At 39.3% G+C, this 27,963-nt stretch overlaps 2 protein-coding genes and 1 long non-coding RNA gene across 15 annotated transcripts in view; 1 reads left to right on the top strand and 2 right to left on the bottom strand.

The window, feature by feature from the left end:
• CASK (calcium/calmodulin dependent serine protein kinase) overlaps positions 1-27,963 on the top strand; it is a 125,515-nt gene that overhangs the window by 40,416 nt on the left and 57,136 nt on the right. For all 13 annotated transcript variants that reach the window (XM_081858577.1, XM_081858581.1, XM_081858573.1 and 10 more), the window contains 3 exons: positions 6,809-6,914; positions 9,347-9,424; positions 14,597-14,669. In XM_081858577.1, the coding sequence (XP_081714703.1) occupies positions 6,809-6,914; positions 9,347-9,424; positions 14,597-14,669 (257 nt within the window). The remainder of the gene's footprint in view (positions 1-6,808; positions 6,915-9,346; positions 9,425-14,596; positions 14,670-27,963) is intronic.
• Positions 1,345-15,889, bottom strand: LOC309340121. Its single transcript, XR_014155815.1, has 2 exons — positions 15,659-15,889; positions 1,345-1,459 (listed from the first exon to the last, which is right to left on the bottom strand). It is a non-coding gene; the product is annotated as an uncharacterized lncRNA (long non-coding RNA).
• GPR34 (G protein-coupled receptor 34) lies at positions 22,803-25,972 on the bottom strand. Its single transcript, XM_081858626.1, has 3 exons — positions 25,712-25,972; positions 24,833-24,921; positions 22,803-24,377 (listed from the first exon to the last, which is right to left on the bottom strand). The coding sequence occupies exon 3, from the start codon at positions 24,328-24,330 to the stop codon at positions 23,218-23,220; it is 1,113 nt and encodes a 370-aa protein (XP_081714752.1). The 5' UTR covers positions 24,331-24,377; positions 24,833-24,921; positions 25,712-25,972; the 3' UTR covers positions 22,803-23,217.

A 27,963-nucleotide genomic window follows, 5' to 3' on the forward strand; every position in this document is an offset into this window, starting at 1 on the left:
GCTGTAAAATGCTGAATGATTCTGTGTCAAATACAACCTCTTGATTTAATCTGAATTATGATCTCTGTACAGTATAGATAATGGTTTAACTGCCAAGTGTCACTCCTGCAAAGTGAAATTAATAGTCAGTTAGCTGAGTAAAAATTGTGAGTATGCCCAGTAGAGCTTTTTTCACTCTTTGGTTTTTTGTTTGTTTGTTGTTGTTTTTTAAATGAAGCTCAAGCCCCATGCCATGCTTTTGGTTTTTGGTTTTTGGTTTTTTGAAAGTGTCCTCCTTTGGTGAATGAAGGAAGGGAAAAACAGGAGCAGCTGTTTAAGGAAGGAATCTAAAGTTCCCTCTGGGTACATGGAATTTGAGTCTTCCTATCTTTTAGCTTTAATCCATGAATGCAGTATCTTCATGCACAAGCAATTCTTTTAAAGTGCGTCCCCAGTTTACTACTTAAATGCTCCAGAGTTTTAAAAACTTTTAAAAGCCCAAACTGCTTAACTTAAAACTGCTTTACCATATTGTGCCCAAGAGCATTAATGTTTTGTAGAAATTAACAACTACCGTATTTTTCGCTCTATAACACGCACCTGACCATAACACGCACATCGTTTTTAGAGGAGGAAAACAAGGGAAAAAACATTCTGAATGAAACAGTCGATGTATCATTTTTTTGCTTCATGCTGTGGCCACAGACATGTGATCTGATGGTGAATTTGGGGTGACCCAATGCAAAAATCCTGAGAATCCCTGTGGATCCATGCTTTGTAACCACGTTTTTGCACCATTGCAGCCCCAGGCAACAGTGGGTGCGTGATTTTGGGGGGGCAGGCTGTAGCCATGGACATGCTATGTGATCTGATGGTGAATTTGGGGTGACCCAATGCAAAGATCCTGAGGATCCATGTGGATCCATGCTTTTTAACCACATTTTAAGTGGGGAAGGAAGGAAAAACACAGAACGGACAAGGAGCACGAGAGGGGTGTGCAGAGAAGCAGCTGGCTAAGAATGCAGGAGAGGGGTATAACGGGAAGGAGGAAAGGAAGGCAAAAGTTTTCCCTCACCTACCCACCCAAGCCAGCCAGCTCGCGCGCGCGCTCTCTCTCTCCCTCCTGCATGTTTTCAGCAGCACCGGAGCACAGAGACGACACTCTGCTTTCCCCTCTGCTTGCCTGGAGGGGAGGGGCTTTCCCTGCTCTTTGTTCCATTTGAGCAAACACAGCAAGGAAACAGAGGTGGGTGGGCAGTAAGACCCTGAGGCAGAATGCAGGAAAGCAGCCGCTTCCTCTTTTCAGGTTTCCCTTCTCCGAGACGCGCGATTTGATTTTTGCCTGATTTTTTTTGCCTCCCCTCGTGCCATTTGGCTCCAGGGACCACACATTCGCTCAATAACACGCACAGACATTTCCCCTTCCTTTTTAGGAGAAAAAATCTGCGTGTTATAGAAGGAAAAATACGGTACTACCTCCCTTGGTCAGATTGCTCTGCACTAAAGAAATTGCGCCTGGTATTTTCCTATATGTTTGTAGTTGTAGGGTTGTCTTTAGAGTCAGCTGTAACAAGGAACTCAAGCAGGTAGGGGGGAGACTGATTATCATACTCTTGATGCACATGATCTTCCCCTCTCCTTTTAAAAATATGTCCATTCAGTCAGATGAATTGGATTGCTACGTTATGAAAAGTAATATTTTATTTCCAAATCTGGACATTTATTCCCCCCCCCACTTCCCTCAGATAAGTGAATATCTGTGAAACTTCAGTAGTGAAATTTTAAATGTCCTTGGGCACAATCCAATTAAGCAGATTTTAAGTTTGATTCTATTTCAGTCAGAATTAAACATGCTGTACTTTTGTCTGAATAGTACCTCTTATTTTTATTGTTCTCTTGTGGTTGTGTTCCTTTACAAAATAGCTATTTTCCACTGTATTTTGAAGTAACCTATGTCTTGGAGTTGAAATTTCTAGCTATTTTATTGTCCATCTTTGCTTCTGAAAGGCTTTGATTAGCTGTGAGTAAAAATGCACTGCTCAGTAATTTGGCCTTTTGTTATTAGTAGGGTGTGGTGAGTCAGAAGTTATATTTGTAGAATTCTCTATGCAAAAGAGTGTCTAATTATGTAAAGACCTATGCTCATGTCCCCCCCCCCCCCATATGCCTTACTGGTTAAATTCTAGTAATTGCCTAAAAAGAAACTACAGTATCTTTTAAGGCCAACAAACCATACATATTCATTGTCCTCAAGCACAGTTCTGTGTGTTTGCATGCTATGGCATGTCAGCCTTTAAATGCTTTAAATTTCCTATCTATCCTGTGCAAATCATGTCAGCTGATTCTGATAGCGTCTCAATCCTATAAAATAATCTTCAGCTTATCAGAAAATAGTGTGGTATTCAAAATAGCATGACATTTCTCCTCTTCCCTCATGCTCACCCCAAATATGCTCTGGGGGGTGGGGAATTCCCAGAACAGATTTAGGGGGCACAGAGGAACGAGAGGGGGAGATGATTATGTCAGTGGAAGGATTTCTCTTTGCACAGCAGAACAATATTCTTAGCCCTATATTGAATACAGTGGTACCTCGGGTTAAGAACTTAATTCGTTCTGGAGGCCTGTTCTTAACCTGAAACTGTTCTTAACCTGAAGCACCACTTTAGCTAATGGGGCCTCCCGCTGCTGTGCCGCCGCTGCCCGATTTCTGTTCTCATCCTGAAGCAAAGTTCTTAACCCGAGGTACTATTTCTGGGTTAGCGGAGTCTGTAACCTGAAGCATCTGTAACCCGAGGTACCACTGTACAGCACATACTAACTAGACCACATTAAGGAACCTTTTTGGCTCCATGGCCTAGATCTGGGTGGTCCAGCCTCTCAGACCAAGTGAAAATGCAAGACTACTTCAGTACAGAACGTGTGGGCCACACACCAAATTAAATTTCCATATCGTAAATTAAAGTGTTCACAATATAGTTCATATTATTTAATATACCAAATTAATAGCTTTAATGTATTTATTTATTAAACAAAATTTAATGCACAAATTATTTTAGAAGGCTATGCTCTGCCACCCTGCCCTCCCCTCCTCACAGGACCACTGGTGCCACCGCAGAACATATGAGCATTATGGGAAGGCTGGGAGGAAGGAGCAGAAGGAGAACCAACCACTGCCACTGCTGTTAACTTCACCCGTTCACACACACCCCACCCCACAAGCATGCTATGGGACAGTGCACCCTGCAGCCCACCCTCTTCCCTCATCCACCCCTCTGTGGCCCTCCAGATGCTGCTGACCTCAACCTCCCATCATCCACAATAAGCACAGACAATAGGAAGGGATAGCAGACCAACAACATTTGGAGGATCATAGATGCCCCATCCTGGTCATAAGCTTGTGTGCAGTTACTCAAGAGTAAGTCCTATTTATTCCAATGGGTCTTACTCTATAATAAGCTGAGATTGCATCCCACGTGCCCTTAACGAAAGCTTCATCCATCTATGATCGAAAAGCAGCCAGAAAAGTCTGTGTGAGCACAAACTGCCTACTTGCCTGCTGCTTTTTTTTTAAGCCATGCTGTCAGCTGACCCTTGTGGCTCTGAAGGACACAAGGTGGCTATGCTTAGGCACACATAGCACAACTAGGGCCCCTGGAATGGGAATGAGCAAGAGGACCAGAGCCCAAGCAGTAGAAGGATGAAGAGAGCAGGCAGCCCATGACATCCATTCCCCTGCTTCCCAGCCCAAAGGCTGTCTCTGAAAAGTATGGACGTCATACTCCAAACTTTGATCTGCAGTTCATCAGCCTGCTCTCACCTCTGCTTACCTGAGCTACCCTTGGTTCGAGGATGAAAACCACCAAGAAACCACCAGTCACATAGCAACGAGCAAAATAACCTGTGGTACGAGTGATAAACAGGGAACTTTGGTTGTTGTACAGTTCCGTGCCATAAAGGAGGAAGAGGGCAAATGTCGTGCTTCACAGGCTGTAGTGATTTGCTCATTAGCACACCTGCGTAACATAGAGAGATGCTCCATCCCCTGGTTCTCTAAGGTGGGGGTGGTGGCAGAGGCATTTGGTTGTTTGGAAAAATAGGGACTCACTCACGCCTCACAGCTACTTCTCTTCTGAATGGCTTCCAAAGACTGTCAAAAAAAGGACTATTGGGCTGGACCACCCTGGACTAGATCATCATCAGATCTTAGCCTCATGGGCCAAATTTGACAAGTGGGCAGGGTTGCCTGCCTGTCAATCACTTGACTTCACAATGACATTGGGTAATTGGATGCTTTAAGTCCCAAAGTAGGGACTTCAAAGCACCATGCAGGACTTGCAAAGAGAGCTGTATGGTACTTTAAACCACCTGAGGTTTGGACTTTACTGCCCATCAGTTGATGTGCTATAGAATGGAAGCTTGCTTTCTGCTGTTAGGCATAATGTTAGGTGCCAGATGTACATTTAAGATTTCAGGGGGGCAGGGAACAGCACACTCTGGCTCCTGCTGTTGGGACTTACTCTGATCTGTGGTGTGCCAACAGGGTTTTCTGGGCCCAATATGTTGGAATGGGCCCTCTCCAAATGAAGGTGGTAGACAGCTGGGGTCTCACCAGCAGTGCAGTTTGCAATGTGTCCAGCTGCCCTGTAGCAAAGAAAGAAAAGAAAAATATATTGGGGGGGGGGGCAGGAATGGATACCTGGGCCACTTTAACAATGACCTGCTGCTAAATGTCCCTGTGATAAATAGAAGAGAATTAATTGTCTGTCATTAAATACTTCAGTATATGTAGCTTTGTGCTTTATTCAAGGCAAGAGGAATGTCCTTTTTTACTTAGCGTAGTGTTCTTTATGCATGCTGAGAGTTCAGCTGTGTGAAAACATTTCCCATTGTGTCTGCTTGTTAACTGAAACTAGTTATTTTCCTCTCAGAATATACAGAACAGTGATTAAAAAATCCTTGATACTGCTTTTCCAGAAGATGGAGATCAGTTCATTCAGTGGTTCTTAATGTAGGACATGCAATAAAAAAAAAAAATGTTGTCTCTATCATGCTCCTTTAGAACAGAGATAAGTTAATTTCAGAAATGTTTGGCTCTTGGAAACATTTTTTCCTGCAATTGGCTATTGTTTGGATTTCAGGCTGATGGGATTTAAAAAATCTGATTCTTCTTAGAATTATCTCCTGTGAAATAATGTTTACTACCAAGGCACAGTTACATGGAATGTACTTCTGCTATATAGAAAATGATTTGAAATCAAGCTTGCAAAATGTAATTCATACAGTATGAAAGGCTTTTTTTGTTTTGTTTTTTGTTTTTGTTTCCTTTAATCTTCCTTGATTTGACTTAGAATTGCTAATGAAGTCTGATTCCTGTGCTTGGTGTCAGGTCTGGTTTGCTGAAATCATAGTCAAGGTGTAATTCAAAGGACAAGTAGCAGGTTTTAACCTAGAAAATCACCTTTAGGCCAACATAGGGACAACTGCAAGCTGTTGGGTGGCTAAGCAGATATGGAGACTTGTCAGGCAGTAGCTCAGTCTTTCCTGTACCATTGCTGGGCCAGTCAAACTTCACAAACTATTATATGATTTTGGTGCTGCAAGAAAATATTGTTGTGTTGTGTGGACACATGTCTTTGTCTAGCACAAGCTTTTCGGAAGAAGCAAGTGGATTGACTGCAGCCTTGGAAGGCTTGGTTAAAAAACAGGGACCTTGGAGGGGTAATTCTTCATTTGGCAGTAGTAGTCATCTGTGGACCCATGTCCTGTTGCCCTCAGCAACTGGGGATGCCTAGTATGGCACTGCCTTTATTGTGACATCATCCTGTTCCTACATTGACCTCCTGGAGCTGAAACTGAGAGCCCACACTTCTATGTTGCAAAACCTGCTTCTGTATCAAAGCATCTTGGCAATTGAAGAATTGTAATGCAATACTCATGGTCTGGTCCTACTGCCCCCCTTTTTGTGACTCAGACACTTAGACTTATGGTCCAGGTTGCAGGGTCATATATATTCAATATAGGTTGCCTTCCCATCATGCGAGGGAAACTAGTAGGTCTGAGGATTGTAGGGAGCACCAGATCCCATATTATGATAGTCAGAAAGATAGTGCACATGAATGGCTAGTTGGGTACACATGAAAATGCATACAGGAACTGACAGTTTACTTAACCTCAACATGCGTTTGATGAACTTGCCACTTAACGGGAAGTGTCTGACGCATATATTTTCAAAATGTCAGTTCTGCAGGAACATTGGAGGCAGAGGTTGTTGGAAATGTCTGCTAGATAAGTTTAGCAGTTGGAGTAGGGTGACAGTGAATACTAGGTTTGTGGTTGTGTCTATCCATTTGTAATTTGAAAAGAACTACACTCTGCAACCTACTTGATGGTGTCCTATTCATATGCCTGTTGCTTTCTAAGGACGTGCACTCTGCCAGGCCTGGAACTGATTGGTTGGGATCCTCATGATGAGATTCAGGTGTTTACATAACCTTTACAGATCTTGTCACACATATGTTAAATGCCCTTCCATTGCATTTTATAACTGCACATGAGTCTTCATTTATATTTGCAGGGTTGTTCTTTACTGTGTGTCTAATTAATCATCTTGATTTTATACCATTATATATAAAATATGTATATCTATAAAATGTTGCATTAATACTTCAGCTATAAGGAGAGAGTTCAACATGCCAAACCTATTTAAACTCTTGAAAATGGTTCAGAAATTAATCCAGTACCTTGGTGTTAAGTATTCAAATGGCTGTGCATCATTTGTGTGTGTTCTGTTATCAGTACAAATTATACAGCAATGACTGTCTCTCAACAGATCTGAAAAGAGAAGCCAGTATCTGTCACATGTTGAAGCACCCTCATATTGTTGAACTTTTGGAGACCTACAGTTCCGATGGAATGCTATACATGGTTTTCGAATTGTAAGTTTTACATTTATATATTCCATACACACTCTTCATATGTTTTGCTCATATGGTCAAGCATGCACTTAAAGCCAACCAAAATAGGCTAACACATTAGATTAGGTGGTAGTTAACCTTTCATAATTTTTAAATTAGATTCAAATAGTTGCAAACGGTTCCTTCCAAGCTACTTGTCCTATATATAATAAAAAGTATCATGAAGAAAATGGAACTTCATTAATATACTGAACTATAATTGTAATGCACACATTCTAATAAAGCAAAACCTTAATGTTTACGACATAAGAAAGGTCCAGCCAAATTTGAGCAAGTCTCATGGATGTTAACACAAGAAAACTAAGCAAATGATAAACTCTTTTCTAAATTAGTAGGACATAAACATGCTTGTCTTAGTTGGATTTTTCTGAGGGGATGGGATCGCAAATGTTTGCTTGCTTGCTTGCTTGCTTGTTTTATTAAACTGTGTTGTTTATATCCACATGCTTTTCTGCTCTTCCCTCCTTCTGTATCCTTTAATGCTTGCAGAAGAATCACCTGAGAGAACCTTAGAAGCTATGCATGATGCAATATTGAAGCATCTAGTTCTCACTATAGCCAGCATGCTTAGAAATGGTTATCACTCACATAGTATTTAGATTCCAGACAATATATTTATCTAGAGTTATATATTAATATATCATTATTTATTTAAAAGACTCATGCAGATAGTAGCATTTCTTTACTTTAATGCAGATTGGGCATTGCACAGTTACTTTCCTTAACATTTTTTTTAATTTAATGGATTGCCATCATATACAGGCAATGATTTACTGTGTGATGTTAGATGCTTTTAAAGCATGAATTTTTTAATCCAGTGATTATAATTACAGTTTCACTAGCAGTTGCTTACTTTTTCTTACCCTGATCAGACATCTATGAGGAAGGGGAACGGAAAGGGGAAATATTAAAATCTTATTACAGTGTCTGGTCCTTGGACACATTGTAAAAATGCACTTTCTGATTTTTGTGAAGCACTTTAAGATTCTCATGTGGCTGGTTAACTAAATGGCACATCATTTAGTTAGGAGTTTGTCTCCATCTACTGGCTAAACATTTATTACATCACCATGTTCCAAACTGATAGTGTAAATTTTTTGTTTGGTATGTAAAATATGTAAAGGCATGTAGTGTCTGAAATTTCAAGATAAAACTGTCTTTTTTAAAAGTGAATTGTCATTCCAGAGACAATTATCACAACAGCAAATTTTCTAAAAATAAATAAATAAATCATATTATGAATCTCCACACTTGGCAGAAAAAGAGTGTAGGAAATGAGATGTTACCTAACCACCTTTTGCTTACTACTGCTTCTTCACCCTACTTCTTCCCTGGTTACAGACTTGCTTTGTTGCATACACAGGTTTGGAATCCCAGCTGGTAAGGGAGAGTTACAGTGGGAAAGTGACAAATGGAAGTGGGTTAAGCACCCCTCTTCCTCTCAGCACTTTTCTACTTCTATAGATTGTCTCCTTCTGACACTGCTTTGTTGCAAAGAAGCAGTGGCAATCACAAACTGGCTTGGTAATAATGTCTTATTTTTGGTGCAGTATACAGAGTATACAGGAGTATACATGTAGAAATGGTACAGGTGGATTCTTTACATACCGTATTTTTCGCCCTATAGGACGCACTTTTTCCCCTCCAAAAATGAAGGGGAAATGTGTGTGCGTCCTATGGGACGAATACAGGCTTTCACTGAAGCCTAGAGAGCGAGAGGGGTCGGTGCGCACCGACCCCTCTCGCTCTCCAGGCTCCGAGCAGCTCCGCGCAACCCTCCGGAGCCCGGCGGAGCCCCAAGGGTTGCGCAGAGCTTCCTGAAGCCATTCTGGGGGCTGGGGTCGGGGGAAGCTTGGGCTTCCCCAGCCCCCAAGCTCCCAGAGCGATGCCGAAGCTGCGCACAGCTTCGACATCGCTCTGGGACCCGTTCTGGGGGCTGGGGTCGGGGGAAGCTCGGGCTTCCCCCACCCCAGCCCCGCGCCTGTGGAGGGGGAAATAATTTTTTCCCCTTTATTTTCTCCCCCCCCCAAAAAAAATCTAGGTGCGTCCTATGGGCCAGTGCATCCTATAGGGCGAAAAATACGGTATTTTAGTTAACTTTGTTTCCAACTGTACCCATAAGCATTTAGAAATACTGATAGCTGTTCATGCCCTAACCATTCTTCACAACTCTATTACATTTTGAGCTGCACTGAGCTTGCAATAAGAAAGATGGTTAAGACTTCAAATATTGTTGGTCATTAAAAATAAAAAAATTGTGTCTAAGATTTTGGTTAGTGTAATGTGTGAGATTCTTTAGAATACTTTCAAAAGTGTAAAATTGGAGCGTTATCATTATTACATTTCTATTTCCTGTTCTACAATCACATTTTTCTTACTTTTTTAACCTGCAGTATGGATGGTGCAGACCTCTGCTTTGAAATTGTAAAGAGAGCAGATGCTGGCTTTGTGTACAGTGAGGCTGTAGCCAGGTATGTATTCTTTTTTTAATTAAATCGTTAGGGAGAATGGAGGGGGCATAAATGACTAATATTAGATGCTTAAATATCCAACATTTGTGTGTGTGTGTGTGTGTGTGTGTGTGTGTGTGTGTACATACATACATACACACACAAATACTGCACATAGAGTGTATGTTTTTATAACCAACTTCATACATGTTAAAGTATGAAAGTGGACTAAAATGCATTTGGGTTAAAAATCCAAAGGGTGGCTGGTATGATTTCGAACTTCCGATGGGATTAATTTACATTGTTGCTAGTCAGAGTGGAACAAAATGTTTTTGTACCAGTGCTGTCTCAGCATTTTATACTACTCAGCTATCTCACGCTGCTGCTGGCAATATGTTGTCAATCATACTTCTTTTTAAATTAAAAATAGCAAAAGAATAAAAGGCCCTGGTCCAGCCAAAATTTAGCAAATGTAAATTAAGAACATAAGAACCCTGCTAGATTAGGCCAGTGGTCTGCCTGCTTCAGCATCCTGTTTCCAATAGTGACTAGTCAGATGTTTTTAGGAGGCTAGCATAGTCCTGCCTGTCTGTCCTGTGACAACTGGTATTTAGTGGAACACTGCATTAAACTAAAGAGTGGGTGGAATGGTGCCACAGAGCTGCCCCTTTGACATCAGTGTCACTGCTGGTTCCCAAGACTGGATAGGGTCAGGGTGGTGTAAAAGTCAGGGCTCTGCAGTTCACTGGTAAGAGCACCAGATTGGCTGTGCTGGTGTGCAGGCCCAGCCTCACCTCTGAACCATCCTGGTAAGCAGCAGTAACACTGGTGACTGGTGTCACCATGTCAGCTGCTCTCATAAGCTGATGTTGAAAGATCCCCATGAATTTGCTCTCCACTCTTAAAATCATGTAAACCAGTACCCAAAAAAACACACTGGCTGCATTTGCATTAGCATTATGACAAGGTGCAACAGCCAGCCTTGTGCACTCTCTCGTCCTCCTCCAGGAAGGAGTTCAGAAGCTTTTATTTTCATGGTGTTCAAACCCAATTACAGTTAAATTTAACTATGGTTAGTGAAAGGAAGCCAGCTCCAAAGCATACTTTATGAACCACAGTTTGGGATTTGGGAATTAATCCTAAACTCTGGTTAATTTGAAATGGAAGCAGATCCCTGGCACCATCACAATGAGGAGCAGAGGGAAGGAGAGAGTGCATAAGCCTTAGTCTCACAGCAGCACACCCTTATAACACTAACCCATGGTTTTAGCATGACATGTGAGGCAGAGAATTCTATAACTCTGTATTGAATGAATAAGTTGTATTGCTTAACTCTTCTGGTTGAGCCATCTGAATGAAATCCCACTAACTTCATATTCCAAATTTCTGTGTGCGTGTGCGTGTGTGTGTGTGTGTGTGTGTGTGCGCGCTTTACAAAGCAACACAAAATGTCTGAGGAGTTTCTTCTCTCACTCTTTTTACACATTTGTAGGTTATAGGTAGAAGCTTTTCACCTTCAGTGGCTATGTTTCCCAGAATTATTTACCCTTTATAAAGTTTAATTATCTAGCATTTCAAGAGTTGAGGATGTCTGACATTGGGAATATTTTCAAGCCAAAAAGTATATGAGTAAAGCTTAATAGATGATAGATCATAAAATGTTGCAGAGAGCTTTCAAGGGCACAGAGTTTATGGCGATAGAAGGGAGAGGCAGGGAAAGGGTAGTTTAATATACTCAAGGATGAAATCTAGTGTGTCTGAAAAATGGTTTGGGTGCATTTGATAGTATAGCAAAGGGTGGCAATAAAATGAATGGACAAAATGGGGTGCAATGATCTTAGGAGAAATAGAGTTTTCTTGTGATTGTAGATTTTGTGGAAGATTCTTAGAACAGGTTTGAGGAGAATATAATTGATGTTTTTGATTTGGTGCTTTTCTGTTCTACCTGCCTAGTGAAGCAAGGCAGACCAAAAGCATGGACGTTATTTTTCAGGTTGGTCAGAGTAGGAGTTTTCTTGAGGAGCTTGTTACTTTAAAATTGGCATTATGGTGTGAGCTTGATGTGTAGTTAGCTAAGGAATAATTAAGTGTAAGAGGATTTTAGTTATTTTTAATATAGCTCCAATACAATCCATATATTAATATATTCCCTTTAAGGGCAAAACCCTCTCAAGGTTGTTTACAATTAAAGTATAGTATGCTACAAATCTAACATTAAAACTGTTAATAGAAGTCAGCAAATAAGACGGTGAACTTCCAGTCCAAATACTAAAATGCAAAATAAAGCATTCAACAAGATTGTAAACAGGAGAATAAAAGCAACTCAAGAAAAATCCAACAAAAGCAAGTTGGGTTTTTTATGCTTTCCCAAGTACCTGAGGGAATGGTGTGTGCTAAAGTGTAGTTGGTAATGCATTCCAGAGACATGGGACCACTACAGATAAGGTCCTGTCCATGTTGGAGGCAGGCACATGCAATGAGCCTCCATTGTCAGTCTTAAAGTGTGTGCAGGCTGATATGAATGTAAGTTCTTCCCTGAAAATGGGAAAATGCATACCACCAAAGTTTGCTTTGAAGAGTTATTCCACCTTGTATTGCTTACCTGCATGTAAATTATTTCAGGAATTAAGCAATATCTGTTTTATGTTGCTGTGTAAAGGAAACGTGGATGTTGCACTGAAATTGCTTGGTTCCACCAGCTGCTGCAGCACTACTAAGTAATTGTTCTGGGCATACAACCCATATAGTCAGATGGGGTCCACATTGATCAGTTGAAGCTATTAATGGTGCTGCTGCTTTGTTTTTCTATGAGGACTCTAAGTTTAAGTGGGTCAATTTAGATGTAGCAACAAAATGAAAGTTCAGCTTTCAACCTGATCCCTCAAATAGAGGAAAGTTCTTCCACAAGATGTGCATTTTGGCTCTTTTGGAGTCCTGTAGGCAGGCTGAGACACTTGTTAGTTCAGTTGCTGTCTTATGTTCCATAATTGCCACTGTGTTCTGTTGATTTTTATGTTGTGTGGTTTTTTTGTTATTGGCTTTAACTGGATTGCTTTTAATTTGTTTTTATTTTGCTTTAAACAGTCTTTAAACCCTTGTTGGGTGAAAGGTGTACAAGTTCAGTAAATAATAAGCAAACTGAAAACTAGGATGTATTCTTACACATGGAATAAATTTTGGGTCTTTTATTCACTATTCCTTTTTCAGCTCTGTTTTGAATAAAGGGTAGTTTCATAAAAGGTAGCTTTTCAGAAGTATGGCATATGTTAATCTGCAAATCTTTAAAAATCCAGATTTTTCACACCATTCTGTATGTAGTAACACTTATTTTGGCGCTAGTTTAGTCCAGAGTAGAAGAGTGCCATCCACTGGGCAAAGTAAATTGCAGCATGGGGAAAATAACATAGTGATGAATTTAAATACCATTGTTGCTTCAGAATGAACATGTGGGATTGCATAGGTGAGTACTAGTCCCTAGGGGAAATGTTATTAAACATTAATATGCCACCTTTCACACATACAGCCTCCCAAAGTAGTTTACCAAAAAATGAAAATGATACACTATCAATTGAAATTTATACAATCCAGTGTAATTAGACTTCAGCAGATTAGCATTTAAAAGCCAGATAAATCCAACAGTCAAAACTAGGAGAGTTGGAAGATTAAGACTATGATAATTATCAGCAGCATAGCGTCATCACTGTGTATGATACTTTGCAAAAGAACATAATACAGTTCTCTGCCTCAAGGAGCTTACAGTTTACTAAAGAAACAATTTTTAAGTGATTGGTAGAGTGCTCATTGGAAATTTTAGAATTGGAGCAGACAAAAGGCAAATTCAATGTTAGGAATTCCTAAAAGATAAACATTTTGTTTCTTCATTTAAAACATTTCTATTCCATCCTTCAGTTCAAGATTTCCAATGCAATGAACTCTCATTTCAATACTGTAATTTTGACTGCTCTGTGTCCAAAACTGCTTTACATAGTTTCGAAAAGGCAACTAAGAGGGGGCAAAATAAATTGTGGGTAATCTAGTCAGGGACTAGATCTATAGGGATGCGGGTGGCGCTGTGGGTAAAACCCCAGTGCCTAGGACTTGCCGATCGTATGGTCGGCGGTTCGAATCCCCGCGGCGGGGTGAGCTCCCGTCTTTCGGTCCCAGCTCCTGCCCACCTAGCAGTTCGAAAGCACTCTTAAGTGCAAGTAGATAAATAGGGACCGCTTTATAGCGGGAAGGTAAACGGCGTTTCCGTGTGCTGCGCTGGTGCTGGCTCGCCAGCTGCAGCTTCATCACGCTTGCCACGTGACCCGGAAGTGTCTTCAACGGCGCCAGCTCACAGCCTCTAGAGCGAGATGAGCACGCAACCCCAGAGTTGGACATGACTGGCCCGTACGGGCAGGGGTACCTTTACCTTTACCTTTAATCTAGTCAGAATAAACAAATATTATTCCTCCCTTAAAACCCTAGTATTAATCTCTCTCATATATATATTCTCATACATATATTACATTCATGACAGAGAAAAGTTTTCTCATGTGATGCATAATTAACAGGGAATTAATTTCCATAAGATGTAGTGATGACCACTAGTTGAGTTGATTTTAATAAAGAACTGGACAGTGTTATGGAGAAGAAGTATATTAGCTTTGATAGTTAAAAATAAGGTGTGAGCCTCGAAGCAGGTGTCTCACTAAACCATAGCTTAATGTGAAGTCCAAATGCAGCTAATATGTGCATGTTGCATACATCATATGCTAGTGTTTGATCCAATAGTAGATACTGCATGCAGAAAGGGCTGCTATGGAGGGAAACTAGGAAAGGAACCACTGGATTTAGATATTTTGTGAACTAATCCATAAGTCTAGGAGGGCAGCAGAAGTCTATAAATCATATCTGTGGTTGGTTACAGGATGACACCTGGCAAGACACCTTTTTTCTCTCCAATTCCTTGTCAATTGATAATCCATTTGGCTGAGAGAGGGAGGTTATCTGCTCTTTCTAGGGACTAATGGTGAAATCCTAGGTTTACTCAAATGTAACACTTACTGTATCCAACAGAGCTTATTCCTAGTAAAGTGTATATAAGATTGCAGCCTTGGACCTTAAAATGGTCTCAAAAACAACCTGAGTACAATTCCTATGCTATATTTGTAAAGCTATAATAATTTTATTTATATTTTGATTTTGCAGTCATTACATGAGACAGATACTGGAAGCACTACGCTATTGTCATGATAATAACATAATTCACAGAGATGTGAAGGTAAGTCATATTAACATCACAAAAATATTTACCCTTTACTGTGTTAACAGTAAAGTGTGGCATTTATATTATCTGCCTTTTTCTTTGTTGCCATGTAGTTTAACCCATTCTTGGAAGGTAAAGCGCCTGTTAGCAGCTGGGACTTCCAGAATCATCGGTACAACTACCAAAATGCTGAAAATTAGCAAATCATTTATGCATTCACACGCACACACCACACACTTGTTTTGTCTTTACATTTTTTGGCCTTGAATTTATGATCCTTTAAAATACGTTGCTGCTGTATTTATGTCCACAGCCACATTCTTTAAAATAGAAGCTAGAACATAAGGCTACAATAAATGCATGTGTTCCACAGGCTATGTATTAAATTCATTTGTTTCCATAACATCTGCTATTTATTGTTCCAGTTGAGTGCAGGTTCAATGTACAGGAGAGTCCAGTTGGGCCTCTGTAGACCCTTGATGATACGTATTTTTAATGTTTCATAAAACATAGGGCTTGATCCAGTTGAGTAACTTGCATGGCACAAAGAGGGAGGGCTTAGTGAAAATGTGGAAGGTATGCATAGGTCTCCAAGGCTCTGTCGTGCTCCCATGCACCTACAAATGTCAGTACTACTGTGGTAGGGAATGATGAAAACAGAGCTCTATTAGTGCTGTGAGACTCAATGGGCTTGTTTGCAAGTAATGCTAAAACCATGCTTTAATACCACATGTATGAGCTAGAACGAACCCATGTAAGCCTCCAGTTCTCACACTCCTCCCTCTTCTCCTCCAACTTGACTGGGACAAGGAGTTATGCAGTGTTTAGATAATTTTGCACAAATCTTGGCTTATTAAATTGGAACCAGAGAGCATGATTTAAAACAAACTAGTCTGTTTCAGTACAAGTTGTGTTTTTTGAAGCTGGCTTTTTAACTTGCCCGCTTGTTTTAAATCTTTGGCAACAGAGAGCTAGGATTAGTGGATAGTGAAACTAAATGCTACCCAAGTTCCTGGCCATTCAGGAGAGGGCACGTGTGGGGGGGGAGGGGGGCATGTGAGCCTGAAGGTTTGCTCAAAGCTCCATCCAGCACATGCATGTAGTGCTAAACCATGGTTTAGCATCACATGCAACCTGGGCCTATGTGTGGGTGCTGTGCCCACATTTGAGTGGATTGGTCCCTAAATATTATTCATTATTTGTTTTATCTTTCTAATGATATTTCTTAACTGCCTTTCTACCATCTCTGGTGCCAGTGTTGATGTTCCTATTAAAGTATTACAGGTACAAACTATAGTTTCCTTTTCGCTTCGTTTTCAATATTTTTGCAGTAAGCGTGATAGTACTTGAGGTTGAATTGCTCTGTAGACTGTACAAACTTTATTTGATGACTAATAGATGATAATAAAAGGTTTACGGAAATCTCATTCTTTGCTGAGTATTTGGTACATTTAAAGCAGGTGTGAGGAACTTTTAGCACACCAGAAAGCTAAACTAAAATTTCCATCAGACCCAGCAAACAGAAATGCTGGAAGTTGTGGTTCAGCAATTTCTGGAGGGCCAGTGGTTCTCCACACCTGATTTAGAAGCCACACTTTCATATGTCTAATCCCTGCTCAAACATCTCTAAACTCCACTAGCAGTGTATGAAGAAAGATTCTGGGGGATTCTCTCTTTAAGAGTTTTGCTCACGGAGAAGGGGAACTTTTTGACTAATGTGTATACAGCAGCAGTGAAGTGCTGTTAGAGATAGTTGTTTATGTAGTCACTTTGCTAGGGAAGGGGACACATCAGCTCTAAGACTGAAAGGAGAGATCTGATTGTACAAGCTATGCCTCTTAATAAACCTTATCTGTACAGCAACTTGGTCTTGCTCTTTATCCAGACAAAAATGCAGAAAAAGGGACACGACAGGGGTGCCCCCTATCCCCCCTATTGTTTATTTCAGTCCTGGAGGTGCTATTGAACATGATTAGAAAGGACCGGTCTGTACAAGGAATTGAGGTCGGAGTGAAACAATATAAACTGAAAGCTTTTGCAGATGACTTGGTATTAACATTACAGGAGCCAGTCTCTAGTACTAAAAGAGTGTTAGAATTAATTTCTGACTTTGGTCGGGTGGCGGGATTTAAGCTGAATAAGCAAAAAACTAAGGTTCTAGCAAAAAAATTGACAACTACAGAAACAGATGAGTTACTCTACCCTCTTTTAATGTAAAGTACGTGTCATATTCTCTTTCAAAAAAGTAAGTAGTCAAACTTTAATAGAATTCATCTTTTGATTCACACAAAATCACACCCTTGTCTTCCATGTTAGTTAATTTTAAATAAATGCTATGGGTGGTATTCAACTAAGTCCTACTCAGAGTAGACCCTTTGATATCAGTAGGTAGTATGCAATGCTAGTTCTAATCATAGTTCCATTGAAGTTGATGGATATGACTACATGTTATTAATTTCTGTGGGTCATCTCTAAGTAGGACTTCATTGAATTCAACGCATTGAACCTTAGTCCTATCCATTGACTTCAGTGGATCTACTCTGAGTAGGACTAGTGTTGGATACCACCCTATATTCTGCTCATATTGACAGTTATTAATATAGAGTCTAGACTGATTGTAAAGCCCTATCATGATTGTAGGTACATGGAAAGATTAAAGAAGATGAATTTGTATCATACAAAGGTGGCAGCTATTTTTTAAAACAAAAAAACGGTTATTTATTGTGAAGCTTTTTCTTTTTCTTTACAATAGTTTATAAATCTTAACAGCAAACCTTCAGCTATTGTGAATATGTGGAAATTACAGTTCTCTGCTTGCTTGTGTTCCCTAATGCCATAAGTCAGGTGTCACTGTTTGATTCCTTTGAATACATTTGATCTTCAGCTGTGTTAAGACATAGAGTAAGGCCTTATCAAAGAAACCCAGTCTTGTTTCACAGTTAAAAGGAATTAAACACAGAACTCTGGCGAGTCAGCGCTGCTTCTTGAAAACACTGACGTGTTGGATTTAGAAGGTTTTAATAATGTATTTGGTTGGCATGCATATTTGTGGTACGATAAGGTAAAAGCACATAAAGCGTTTAAAAATCACATTGTTAGAAAAGCATTGTTTAATGTTTGGATAAGATATAAGGATTTGTTAGAAAAGAAAACCCCAAGATGGTTGTCACCAATGGAAGCGAAGGCACAGAAAAAACTCAATATGGAGGCCAAATGGCCGAAATATTGGGAAATTTTGGAACAAGATGGAGACAGAATAAAATTGCAGAGTTTGAAAAAATGGAAAATAAAGTGCGAGATTGGCTTCATTATTACCAAATAATGGAGGCATATAATTTGGACAAAAAAGTTGGCTTCCAGGTGGAAAAATCAAAATTGAAAACAGAATTGTTTGATCCAAAAACTAAGCATTTGTCAAGAATGTATAACTTGTTGCTGAGATGGAACACTCAGGATGAAATGGTGAAATCAGTTATGATTAAATGGGCACAAGATGTTGGACATAACATAATGATGGCTGACTGGGAACAGTTATGGACCACAGGTATGAAATTTACGGCATGTAATGCCCTAAGAGAAAACTTAATGAAAATGATTTACAGGTGGTACATGACACCAGTAAAGCTTGCAAAAATTTACCATTTGCCCGATAATAAATGTTGGAAATGTAATGAGATTGAAGGTACATTCTTTCACCTTTGGTGGACATGCCCAAGGATTAAGACATTCTGGGAGATGATTTATAACGAAATGAAAAAGGTATTCAAATATACCTTCCTGAAGAAACCAGAGGCCTTTCTCCTGGGCATGGTCGGCCAATTGGTGCCAAAGAAGGATAGAACATTTTTTATGTATGCAACAACAGCAGCAAGAATACTCATCGCAAAATATTGGAAGACACAAGATTTACCCACCCAGGAAGAATGGCAGATGAAGTTGATGGACTACATGGAATTGGCGGAAATGACTGGCAGAATCCGAGACCAGGGAGAAGAGTCGGTGGAAGAAGACTGGAAAAAGTTTAAAGACTATTTACGGAAATACTGTAAAATTAATGAATGCTAGGAAAATGTTGGAATGAAGTTATATGGCTTTAGTAGAAATGGTATAAGGAATTAAGGATAAATAGATTAATAGAGTATTAAAGGGAAAATAAGGTTAGAATGTGTTAAGACAATTATAGGATTAAAAATAGAAGAAGATGGAAAGGAATTGCTGAAAAAATTACCGTATTTTTCGCCCCATAGGACGCACTTTTTCCCCTCCAAAAATGAAGGGGAAATGTGTGTGCGTCCTATGGGGCGAATGCAGGCTTTCGCTGAAGCCTGGAGAGCGAGAGGGGTTGGTGCGCACCGATGGTGCGCACCAACCCCTCTCGCTCTCCAGGCTTCAGGAAGCTATCCGCAAGCCTTGCAAGCCCGGCGGGAGTTGCCGCGGGCTCACAAGGCTTGCGGGCAGCAGCCTGCAGCCCCGGCGAGTGTCCACAAGCCTTGCGCGCCCGGCGGGAGGTACTGCTGAGCGCGAGAGGCTTGGGGCAGCAGCCTGCCGCCCGAAGCACGGTGAGCCCTCCGGAGGGCTCCCCGTGCTTCGGGCGAGTGTCCGCAAGCCTTGCGCGCCCGGTGGGAGGTCCCGCCGGGCGCCCGAGGCTTGGGGCGGCAGCCTGCAGCCTGAAGCACGTGGAGCCCTCCGGAGGGTGCCCCGTGCTTCGGGCAGGTGTGCACAAGGCTTGGGGCGGCAGCCGCAGCTGGGGGGGGAATAATTTTTTTTTTATTCATTCCCCCCCCAAAAAAACGCAAGCTCCGGGGAGAGCTGGGAGGCGCAGCGCGTCTTCCAGCTGTCCCCGGACCTGGTCTGAAGGCGGGCGGTGGGGAGAAGAGCGCTTCTCCCCGCTGCCAGCCCCACAAGCGCCTGGGGGGGGGGGAAATAAATTTTTTTCCCTTTATTTCCCCCCAAAAAACTTGGTGCGTCCTATGGGGCGAAAAATACGGTAAGAGAAGTGGAATACAAAAAGGGAGGTGTGAGGAGGTCACGGAAATAAGTGAATGAAAGATAAGATATTGAAATTATTTGATGTGTTTTAAATTGTGTTTGTTTTGTTTTGTTAGTTTAATGTTAGGGTTTTGTTAGTGTAATGTAGTGTGTGTGTGTTGTGTTTTGTATTGTATTGTATTGTATGGTTTTTAATTTTTGTAGTGTTTAAATTGTTGAAAAAGGTAATAAATATTATTTTTTTTAAAAAAGAACTCTGGCGAGTCAGCTTTAATTGGGACATAATGAAAATGTGATGAATCCATGCCTGTAGTGTCCTTTCAATTGCTGGAGTTGCTGCACTAAAACAGAAAACTACATGCTGATTCATTACATGTATTATGTATTTATAACATTTATATAACGCATTTTGTCAATGTGCATATTTTCAGTTTTTGAACAGTAATACTGTTTAAAAATTATTAAAGCTATCAACTAGAAAAATTTTAAAAATCATGAAACGTTCAGATGATGATGGATTATATTTTATTTGTTAATTTTTTATCCCACCCGTCCTCTTAAAAGGGCCCAGGGTGGCAAACAACAAGTGATAAAACAATAAAACATATTGAAAACAACTGCAATACCATTATACTGTATAATAATGTAATGTAATACATAATAAAAATAATGTAAAGGTAAAGGGACCCCTGACCATTAGGTCCAGTCGTGACCGACTCTGGTGTTGCGGCGCTCATCTCCCTTTATTGGCCGAGAGAGCCAATGGGACATGTACAGCTTCTGGGACATGTGGCCAGCATGACTAAGCCGCTTCCTGTGAACCAGAGCAGCGCACGGAAACGCTGTTTACCTTCCCGCCGGAGTGGTACCTATTTATCTACTTGCACTTTGACGTACTTTCAAACTACTAGGAGGGCAGGAGCAGGGACTGAGCAATGGGAGCTCACCCCATCGTGGGGATTCGAACCACTGACATTCTGATCAGCAAGCCCTAGGCTCTGTGGTTTAACCCACAGCACCACCCGCGTCCCAAAAAATAATGTACAGAAGCTTTTATGATGCTTAGGAATTGGATTTGGTCACTATTAACTGGTATTTGTTAGTTTAGTTTTAGTTTGTCGTGTAGATCTTACTTAAGATTTGACTTTGGTAACCACTTATATGATTTTGTAATAGCTAGACTTTTAAATGTCTGGGTAGGATTTTGGAGATGGAAAATTAAGCAATAATACTTATCTGCATGTATTCTGCAATCTTCTTTAGAATAAATGTTATTTTCTCTTTACATGTTTTCTACAATACTAAACACAACAAACTTTTTTTAATGTGTTGAGGAAGGTACAAAAGTCACAGGGTTCTTCTAACCATTAAACAAAAATAGTTGCTGTGTGATACAAGTTAGGTTAACAACATGTGAGTCAAAATAGCTTGATTAAATCTGTGGCCAGAATTCAAAGAACTCTTCAACTAACTCCTTGCATTGAAGGGAGTTTTGAGCTTGCTTTTCTTGAACCGCATTGGAGAGTATCTGATGAAAATCTTCTTTACTTAGCAGTGTTTTGCTACACATCAAATAAAAATGAAAATATTGTATGGTGCTGCCTGTAAATGGTTTCTGTAATCTGTAAAAAAAATTATTCGGTGTTTTCCACAGTAAGATTTAATTGTAAATTATATTTATCTCCCCCCACCCCGTATTTGTATATGTGTTTGCAAATTGAATAGCAGCATTAGTATTGATATACTGAACAGAAATTGAGAGTAAAAGTCTGTTCTGTTGTTGCATTTAGTAGAGTGAGAGTTTCTATGGCTGCATTTTGATTGAGCACTTTTAATTAATTGCATTGATACATTGGGCATTTACCAGAGAGATACTCAGCACTAATTTTAAACCTTTTTAGAGGCAATGTAATAAGTAAAATAGTAGGTATTTCTTTAGCTTTGGTTCTTACTTGAAGCCAAAGAAATAAATAACATTAGCAAAGGCATGGTATAGTATAGGAACCCGTACTTACTTCCTGCATGTATGTTGTTATTTAGAATTGGAACTTTGAGGCTTATAGGCCCAAAGACTAAACAGTGTCTCTGATTGCTACAGATAAAGCAACTTCTGAATTATGGCAGGCTAGGGCTAGGCAAACCTATTTTGCTTAACCTCTGCAACATGAAACATCTTCTACCCACCTTCCTGGATAACAGCTTTGTCTCAAGTTCACTTAGTCCTTTTTGACAGAAAAACTGTGGCTGCCCAGTGCTGTACCTCCATGGTGACATGGCAAGGGTTCTTCATTGTATAATTTTGCCAGCAATGGATCCAGTTATGGGCTAAGACCCCAACACAAGTTGTGATGTTGGAGCCACCATTTCACCTATTTACGGCCATCCTCTAGACATATTATACTGTATAGAAGCCTGCTAGGAAGTGAACTTTGCAATGCATGTTATAAGCAGACCGATAAAAACATCCATAATACATGCAACAACCTTTAAAACCCACTCAAAAGGCACTACCATTTTTCTCATTTTATCTTAATATTATCAAAACACAGAGATGTGTTTTAGGGTTCTACTATATGTGAGGTATGTGTAATGTAGGAATAGCCAGCTAGAAGACAAATATTAAGTGTGGGATGTCTGCATATTTCGTTAGAGAATATTTCTTCTTTAAGGTGATCAAAATGCAAAGTCTGACAGTGCTGGAGTTTCAGCACATGCAGGCTTTTCATTCTTGCATGGCAACCTGCACATGCCACTGCCCCTTTAAAACATGGCTGTGAAAGGATCCTCAGCCATCGCCTATACAGAGTGCTTTCCAATCATTTCTAATTCAGTAGTGTCGGCAACAGGTTAGTAGCCATAATCGGGAAAGTGCAATATAGTATTTTTACCCGCTCTGTTTCAATTTCATTGTTAAGGATTCATGGTTAACAATTCATTGTACGTTTTCTGACTTTCGTAGCCCTTAGTTACATGTGCAGTGTAATTCTAAGCATATTTACTCTGCTAGATTCTTATCATTTTTTTCTTCCTGCTTTATAAGGTAATTTTTATTTTATGTTTTATGTTAAAATGAAAAGTGAGTGAGCACACTAAACTTGTTTTGTAATATTTGAGATACTTGTCTGCATGTGTACGGTATATAGATACAATAGTTTGGAATCCATTGACACAAATAGTTTTTAATTAATGTAAGTCTATAGTATGCAGTACAGTTATAAAATGTTATTGAGAATTAATGCTAGCAAACATCATTACATACACAAGAGTCTTGTGGGGAGATTACTTTCTGTTTCTAATACACCATGCACACACACCCTTTCAAAGTCTACTGCATCCACAGCTATTACTACTTTTTCATCTCAGAAATCTTAATCTTAAATTTAAAAGTCTTAGGTATTACAAAATTATATATGTGGCTACCAAAGCGAATTCTTAAGGAAGTTCTGCATGAGAGTAACTAAAACTAAGATCATGCAAAAATGTTATCTGTCTTGACAGGATTTGTTAACTATAAGCTGCAATCCTATTCACTCACTGAACTCAAATGGAAGTTACTTCTGAGCAGAAATATATGTTAATTGTTAATCTTATTAAGATGCATTCTGGAATGGTGACTTGGGATTTCTGAATTATCTTGAAAAGAATGTCCTTGTTTTGTCTCTGAAGTACTCTCATTCACACTTGAATCCACATGAAGTCGCTTACAAATCAGTTGAAATACAGTTTTTCGGACACTTCTGGACATTAAGAAATACATAACTGGATCTAAGCAGCTGTTAAATGATGAGAAGACTAGTGTAATCTCGTTGTATTTGTGAATGCTCTGTTGCCAGTAACAAGAGGTTTTTTGTAGTTGTGAAGTGATATAAATTAATCTGAATATATGATAAGGAACAAAGCATAATGTGAAAATGATAAGTACTATGAAAGATTTCCTTGCAATGGCAACATATGTTCTAGTATTAGGAAAACTTGTTCTCTTCTTAGAAATTTTCAGAAGATTGTTTGCAATTTTAACATACGACAGAATCAGTAGAATGAAAACAATCCAAAATATTATAACAAGAATATAATTAACACCTGCTTCCACTTTTGCATTTCGCTTTTCTCTGTAATGGAAACATTTTGATGAATGTTTATCTTCCTTCCTGGTAGACTGAACAACCATCAGTATAAATCCCATTATTGCAACTGTCCACAGCGTACAACACAAATATACGCTTCGTCTTGCTGTTAACACTCTAGGGCGTTGTATGGATTTGTTAATTTTTACATAACGGTCCCAACTAATAAGCCCTAGAAGTACGATGCTGATGTACATGTTCATATAAAATAAGTTTCCTATAATCTTGCAAAAAATCAAGCCCAACAGCCACTTGTTCTGGGCTATGTGATAGTATATTCGGAAAGGGAGACAAAAGATCAGTAGGAGGTCTGCGATGGCAACATTAAGCAAATAAACATGGATAGAGTTCTTTTTGCAAGGAATGCCCAGAAAAACATATAGGGCAGTAATATTGCCAACCAATCCAATTACAAAAATGACTGAATATGAAAATAGTAGAGTTAAAGACAGTGATTTCTCTTCCGTATCACAGTAAGTAACAATCATTTCTGTGGAGTTTTTTCCAGTTTCATTTTCAGCAAGTGAAAAATTCATGTTCTTCGCTGGGGTTTTCTTGTGCATACGGTATGGAAGTCAAAATTCTTAATAAATCTTCACTTACACTTTGCCTGGAATAAAATGGAAAACAGTGCAACATGTACAGTGTAGAATTAACTTGATTAACTTTTCAAGCAAACTCAGAAGCTTTTCTGTCATAAGCCTTATTTTAGTCATGCATAAAATCAGCAAAATAGGGTCTTCGCCCAGAAACTATTTATGAACAAGTTTGCAATTATAACTGCTTTGTTTATGAAAACATTTTGCTCCTTTTATATCTCCTCGTTTTTTAAAGTAAGGAAAGAACGAAAAGTAGGCTTCCTATAAAATCTGATATCCATCCAGTATCCCCAGTGCTTAGATGATTGCATTGATAACAAGTGGTGATAAACAAATAGTACATAAAGTCTTCTTTGGCACATTAAAAACAAACTGTGGTTTTAAAAAAAATCAAAAATACAAAATGTGCCTTGATATTAGCTAAGTAGTATCTTAGGAATGTAAGAAGTAGATCTTGTTTACATACCAAATATAATTATTTGGAATTCCCCACTGTCTGTGGTGGCTGAGGCTGATGGGAGCCCGACAGTATCTGGAGAGCCATGGGTGCCACACCTGGTTTAGGCAAAGAAATGTTAGAAATGGAACAAAGATCTTGTTAGGAAGCTGATAGATGATTTCTGGCAATATGCTTGATCTGTGGCTATGAGAATTTCCCCATGCATTAACTTGATTGAGAGTTCCTGCATAAATATTTGCATGTTGATACCTGAGCCCACAATAAAGTGACATTCCAAAATGATTTTGTCACCATAAAAACAGATTCAGATTATTTAGGGGTAGATTCAAAATGGGAAATCAAATTCTACTTTGTGTTTGTAGCTTAGAGTATGATTTCATTGTTGAAAATGAAAACATGAACCTTCAAAAATTTAGATTTGTAATTTTACTAGTGTGTCACATTTTATATATTTATATCACATTTTATATGTTTATACAGTGTGTGTGTGTGTGTGTGTGTGTGTGTGTGTGTTCGTGTTCTCTCTCTCTCTTTCTCTCTCTTAATAGAAGCAAGCAGCATTAAGCTCAGAGGGGCTTACTCCTCAATAGCCATGAATGAGGTTGTGCTATATTCACACTTCCTCGGCAGCAAATCCTAAACTGCCTTTTGTTTCAAATATATACTACTACTTTGATAAAGTTGCTTGTGAATGTTATCCAGGTGGCAGTCTTAACATTTCTCTGCCTTTTTAAAAGGAAAGAAAAAAATGCGAAAGAAAAGTAGAATATGTTCTTGAGAAGAGTGCTTTCTCATCTGTCAAGAAAGTTGCACTAGAAATATAAAACTATTTTTCTACACTTAACATATGAGAAAAATTGAACTATAATAAAAGGAAATACTCACTTTTGGGTTAGTGACGGAGTCTTTTCTACTGAATTCTGCTTTCAGAACTTGTGTTTAAGGAAGGAAGGAAAGGAAGTCTGTCTTATTAGAAAGTTGTGACTAGGGTTGTTTTAAACTGGTAAGAATCAGCTTCATCAGCTATTTTAGTCTTTCGTGCTTTCCTCCAGATATCTGTAGGAGGATTGGGGGATGGTGATGAGCTTTTATGTGTAATAGTAATCTCTGATGCATGAAGATGCACCGCGGGAATGGCAGGTATATATAAACACACATTGGGATATGGTGGAGGACAAAATATGAGCACTAAATACAGGGGAATGCAGAAACACATCCTAATAAGAGAGCTGCCATAGCTGCAAACAAAAGCACATTTAAAAAGAAATCCCAGTTAGCTCTAACCATGATTTTAGCTTGCTAATGAGGCAAAGCTTAATCAGAATTAAGGCAGCAGAAAGGGATATTTTACAGGGTGGTTGGGTAGTGTGTTTTCCTGGACCTACTTCCAATGTTTTAATTATTATTGAGAGACAATTACTTTTTCGGTGAAAGAAATATTACCTACAATCCTTTTCCAGGCACTAAGTAATGCTGTCAAATTTCATACTTCAATCTTCCATTTAAGCTATTCCTCTGATTGTTGTTATAATGTCTAAATAAAATGTCAAATTGATAATGGTATGTCCACCTCAGAATGCAACTTCCCTCCCCTAAATATTTTTCGTGCCTCTGCAAAACTTGTAGTTCCCCAAAGTCTGCTGATACCTCCTCTTTGTGCATGATCGTGCTATTTTGGCAACTTAAGGACGGGCAGCTGAGATAAATGAGATCACTGTTTGTGTGTGATGAATTTTGCAGCGGATAGGTTAGATGTGATTGACAGAGGAGTATTGTCACAGGAGTGGATGGACAAAATATGCACTGGTTTTGTCAACATTTGCTAGGTGTAAAACAGTAAGGGGTACTACTGAATCAAACATAGTCAAAATGAGAACTTGTTGTGAAAAGGTAATTTAACAGTAAGGAATTAGACATATTATAAGAGCTTTTCATTCATTCATTTATTTATTTTAAAGAAGGTACAGAAGAATTCATGCAAATAGAATTTTGCAAGAGTTTTCCAGCTCAAAACAAGTGTGTTGCTTGTTTTAGTAAATTCTGTTTTTGCACCAGATAATAGGGACAGTGCCTCTTTGATATGTAATAGGAAGGAGCCCCAAAGAATAGGTGCCACCACACTAAAGGCCTGATTCCTACATTGTTTGGAACAGACCTCCTGATAAGATGGTATCTTCAAGAGATCCCAGTAAGCAGTTGAACCAATGCCTTTTGCACTAGCTGCAGGTAGCCAGAAGTGTGGTATGCAAGTTGACACAGAAATTTCTATTTTTGCTCCTAAAGTTCAGTTAAAGACTTCTCTACAAAAATAGGCAATAGGCTAATTGCCTTTTATTGTATTGAAATTTGGATTTGCTCTGGTGAACTAACAAGAAATTTTCATTAGGAATAAAATCAGATAAGTTTAGGGAAATAACGCTTCTGTTGGTTGAGTGTGTTATGTTGATCACAAAAACACACAAGTCCTCCACCACAAACAAATGAAAATAAAAATCTGTGTTTTAACTTTATTCTCTTTTTTTGAGGTTCTTGGCATTAAGAAAATTTGATAAGATGTTACCTGAAATATGTTTACATGCAGCATTTCTTGTGACCAGTGTGCCCCTACATTGCATAAATGTGCTGTCCCATTTGTCATCTAAACCTATTTGTATAAATACACCATACCATCAGTGTAGGGAAACCTAACAAAGTAACCATTCCCTTGTTGTGAACGGTCGTATTTATGCCAATAATGAAGTAGCCGGATACCTCTGGAAAACATAGGTTAGGCTGACTATTTACACAGAATCTTCCTTATCCTCGTGAACATATTCCGCATTGGTTGAGCTTGTGCTACACAGAAAACTAAACCAGACTAGTGGAAGAATAATCCGGTTAAGTTGAATAACAAACTCAGTGAAACTCTTGTGTATGTCTCCCTACCCTAAACATGACATCACATATGACATCAGAAGGAGGCTTGTCATCCCTGGATTGAAATCTAACAGGTTTTGGGTGCTTCACTCCTTGGTGGTAGAACAGAAATTTACAAGAATAACAAAATTACTTTCTCAACAAATTCCCGCTTTCAGCTGCCCCGATATCACATGCCAAAACAATGGTTCTATTCAGCTGATGCATCTATTAATGTCAGC

Source organism: Podarcis erhardii (genome assembly GCF_964252035.2).
Source record: "Podarcis erhardii genome assembly, chromosome: 4".
NCBI classification, from domain to species: Eukaryota; Metazoa; Chordata; class Lepidosauria; order Squamata; family Lacertidae; genus Podarcis; species Podarcis erhardii.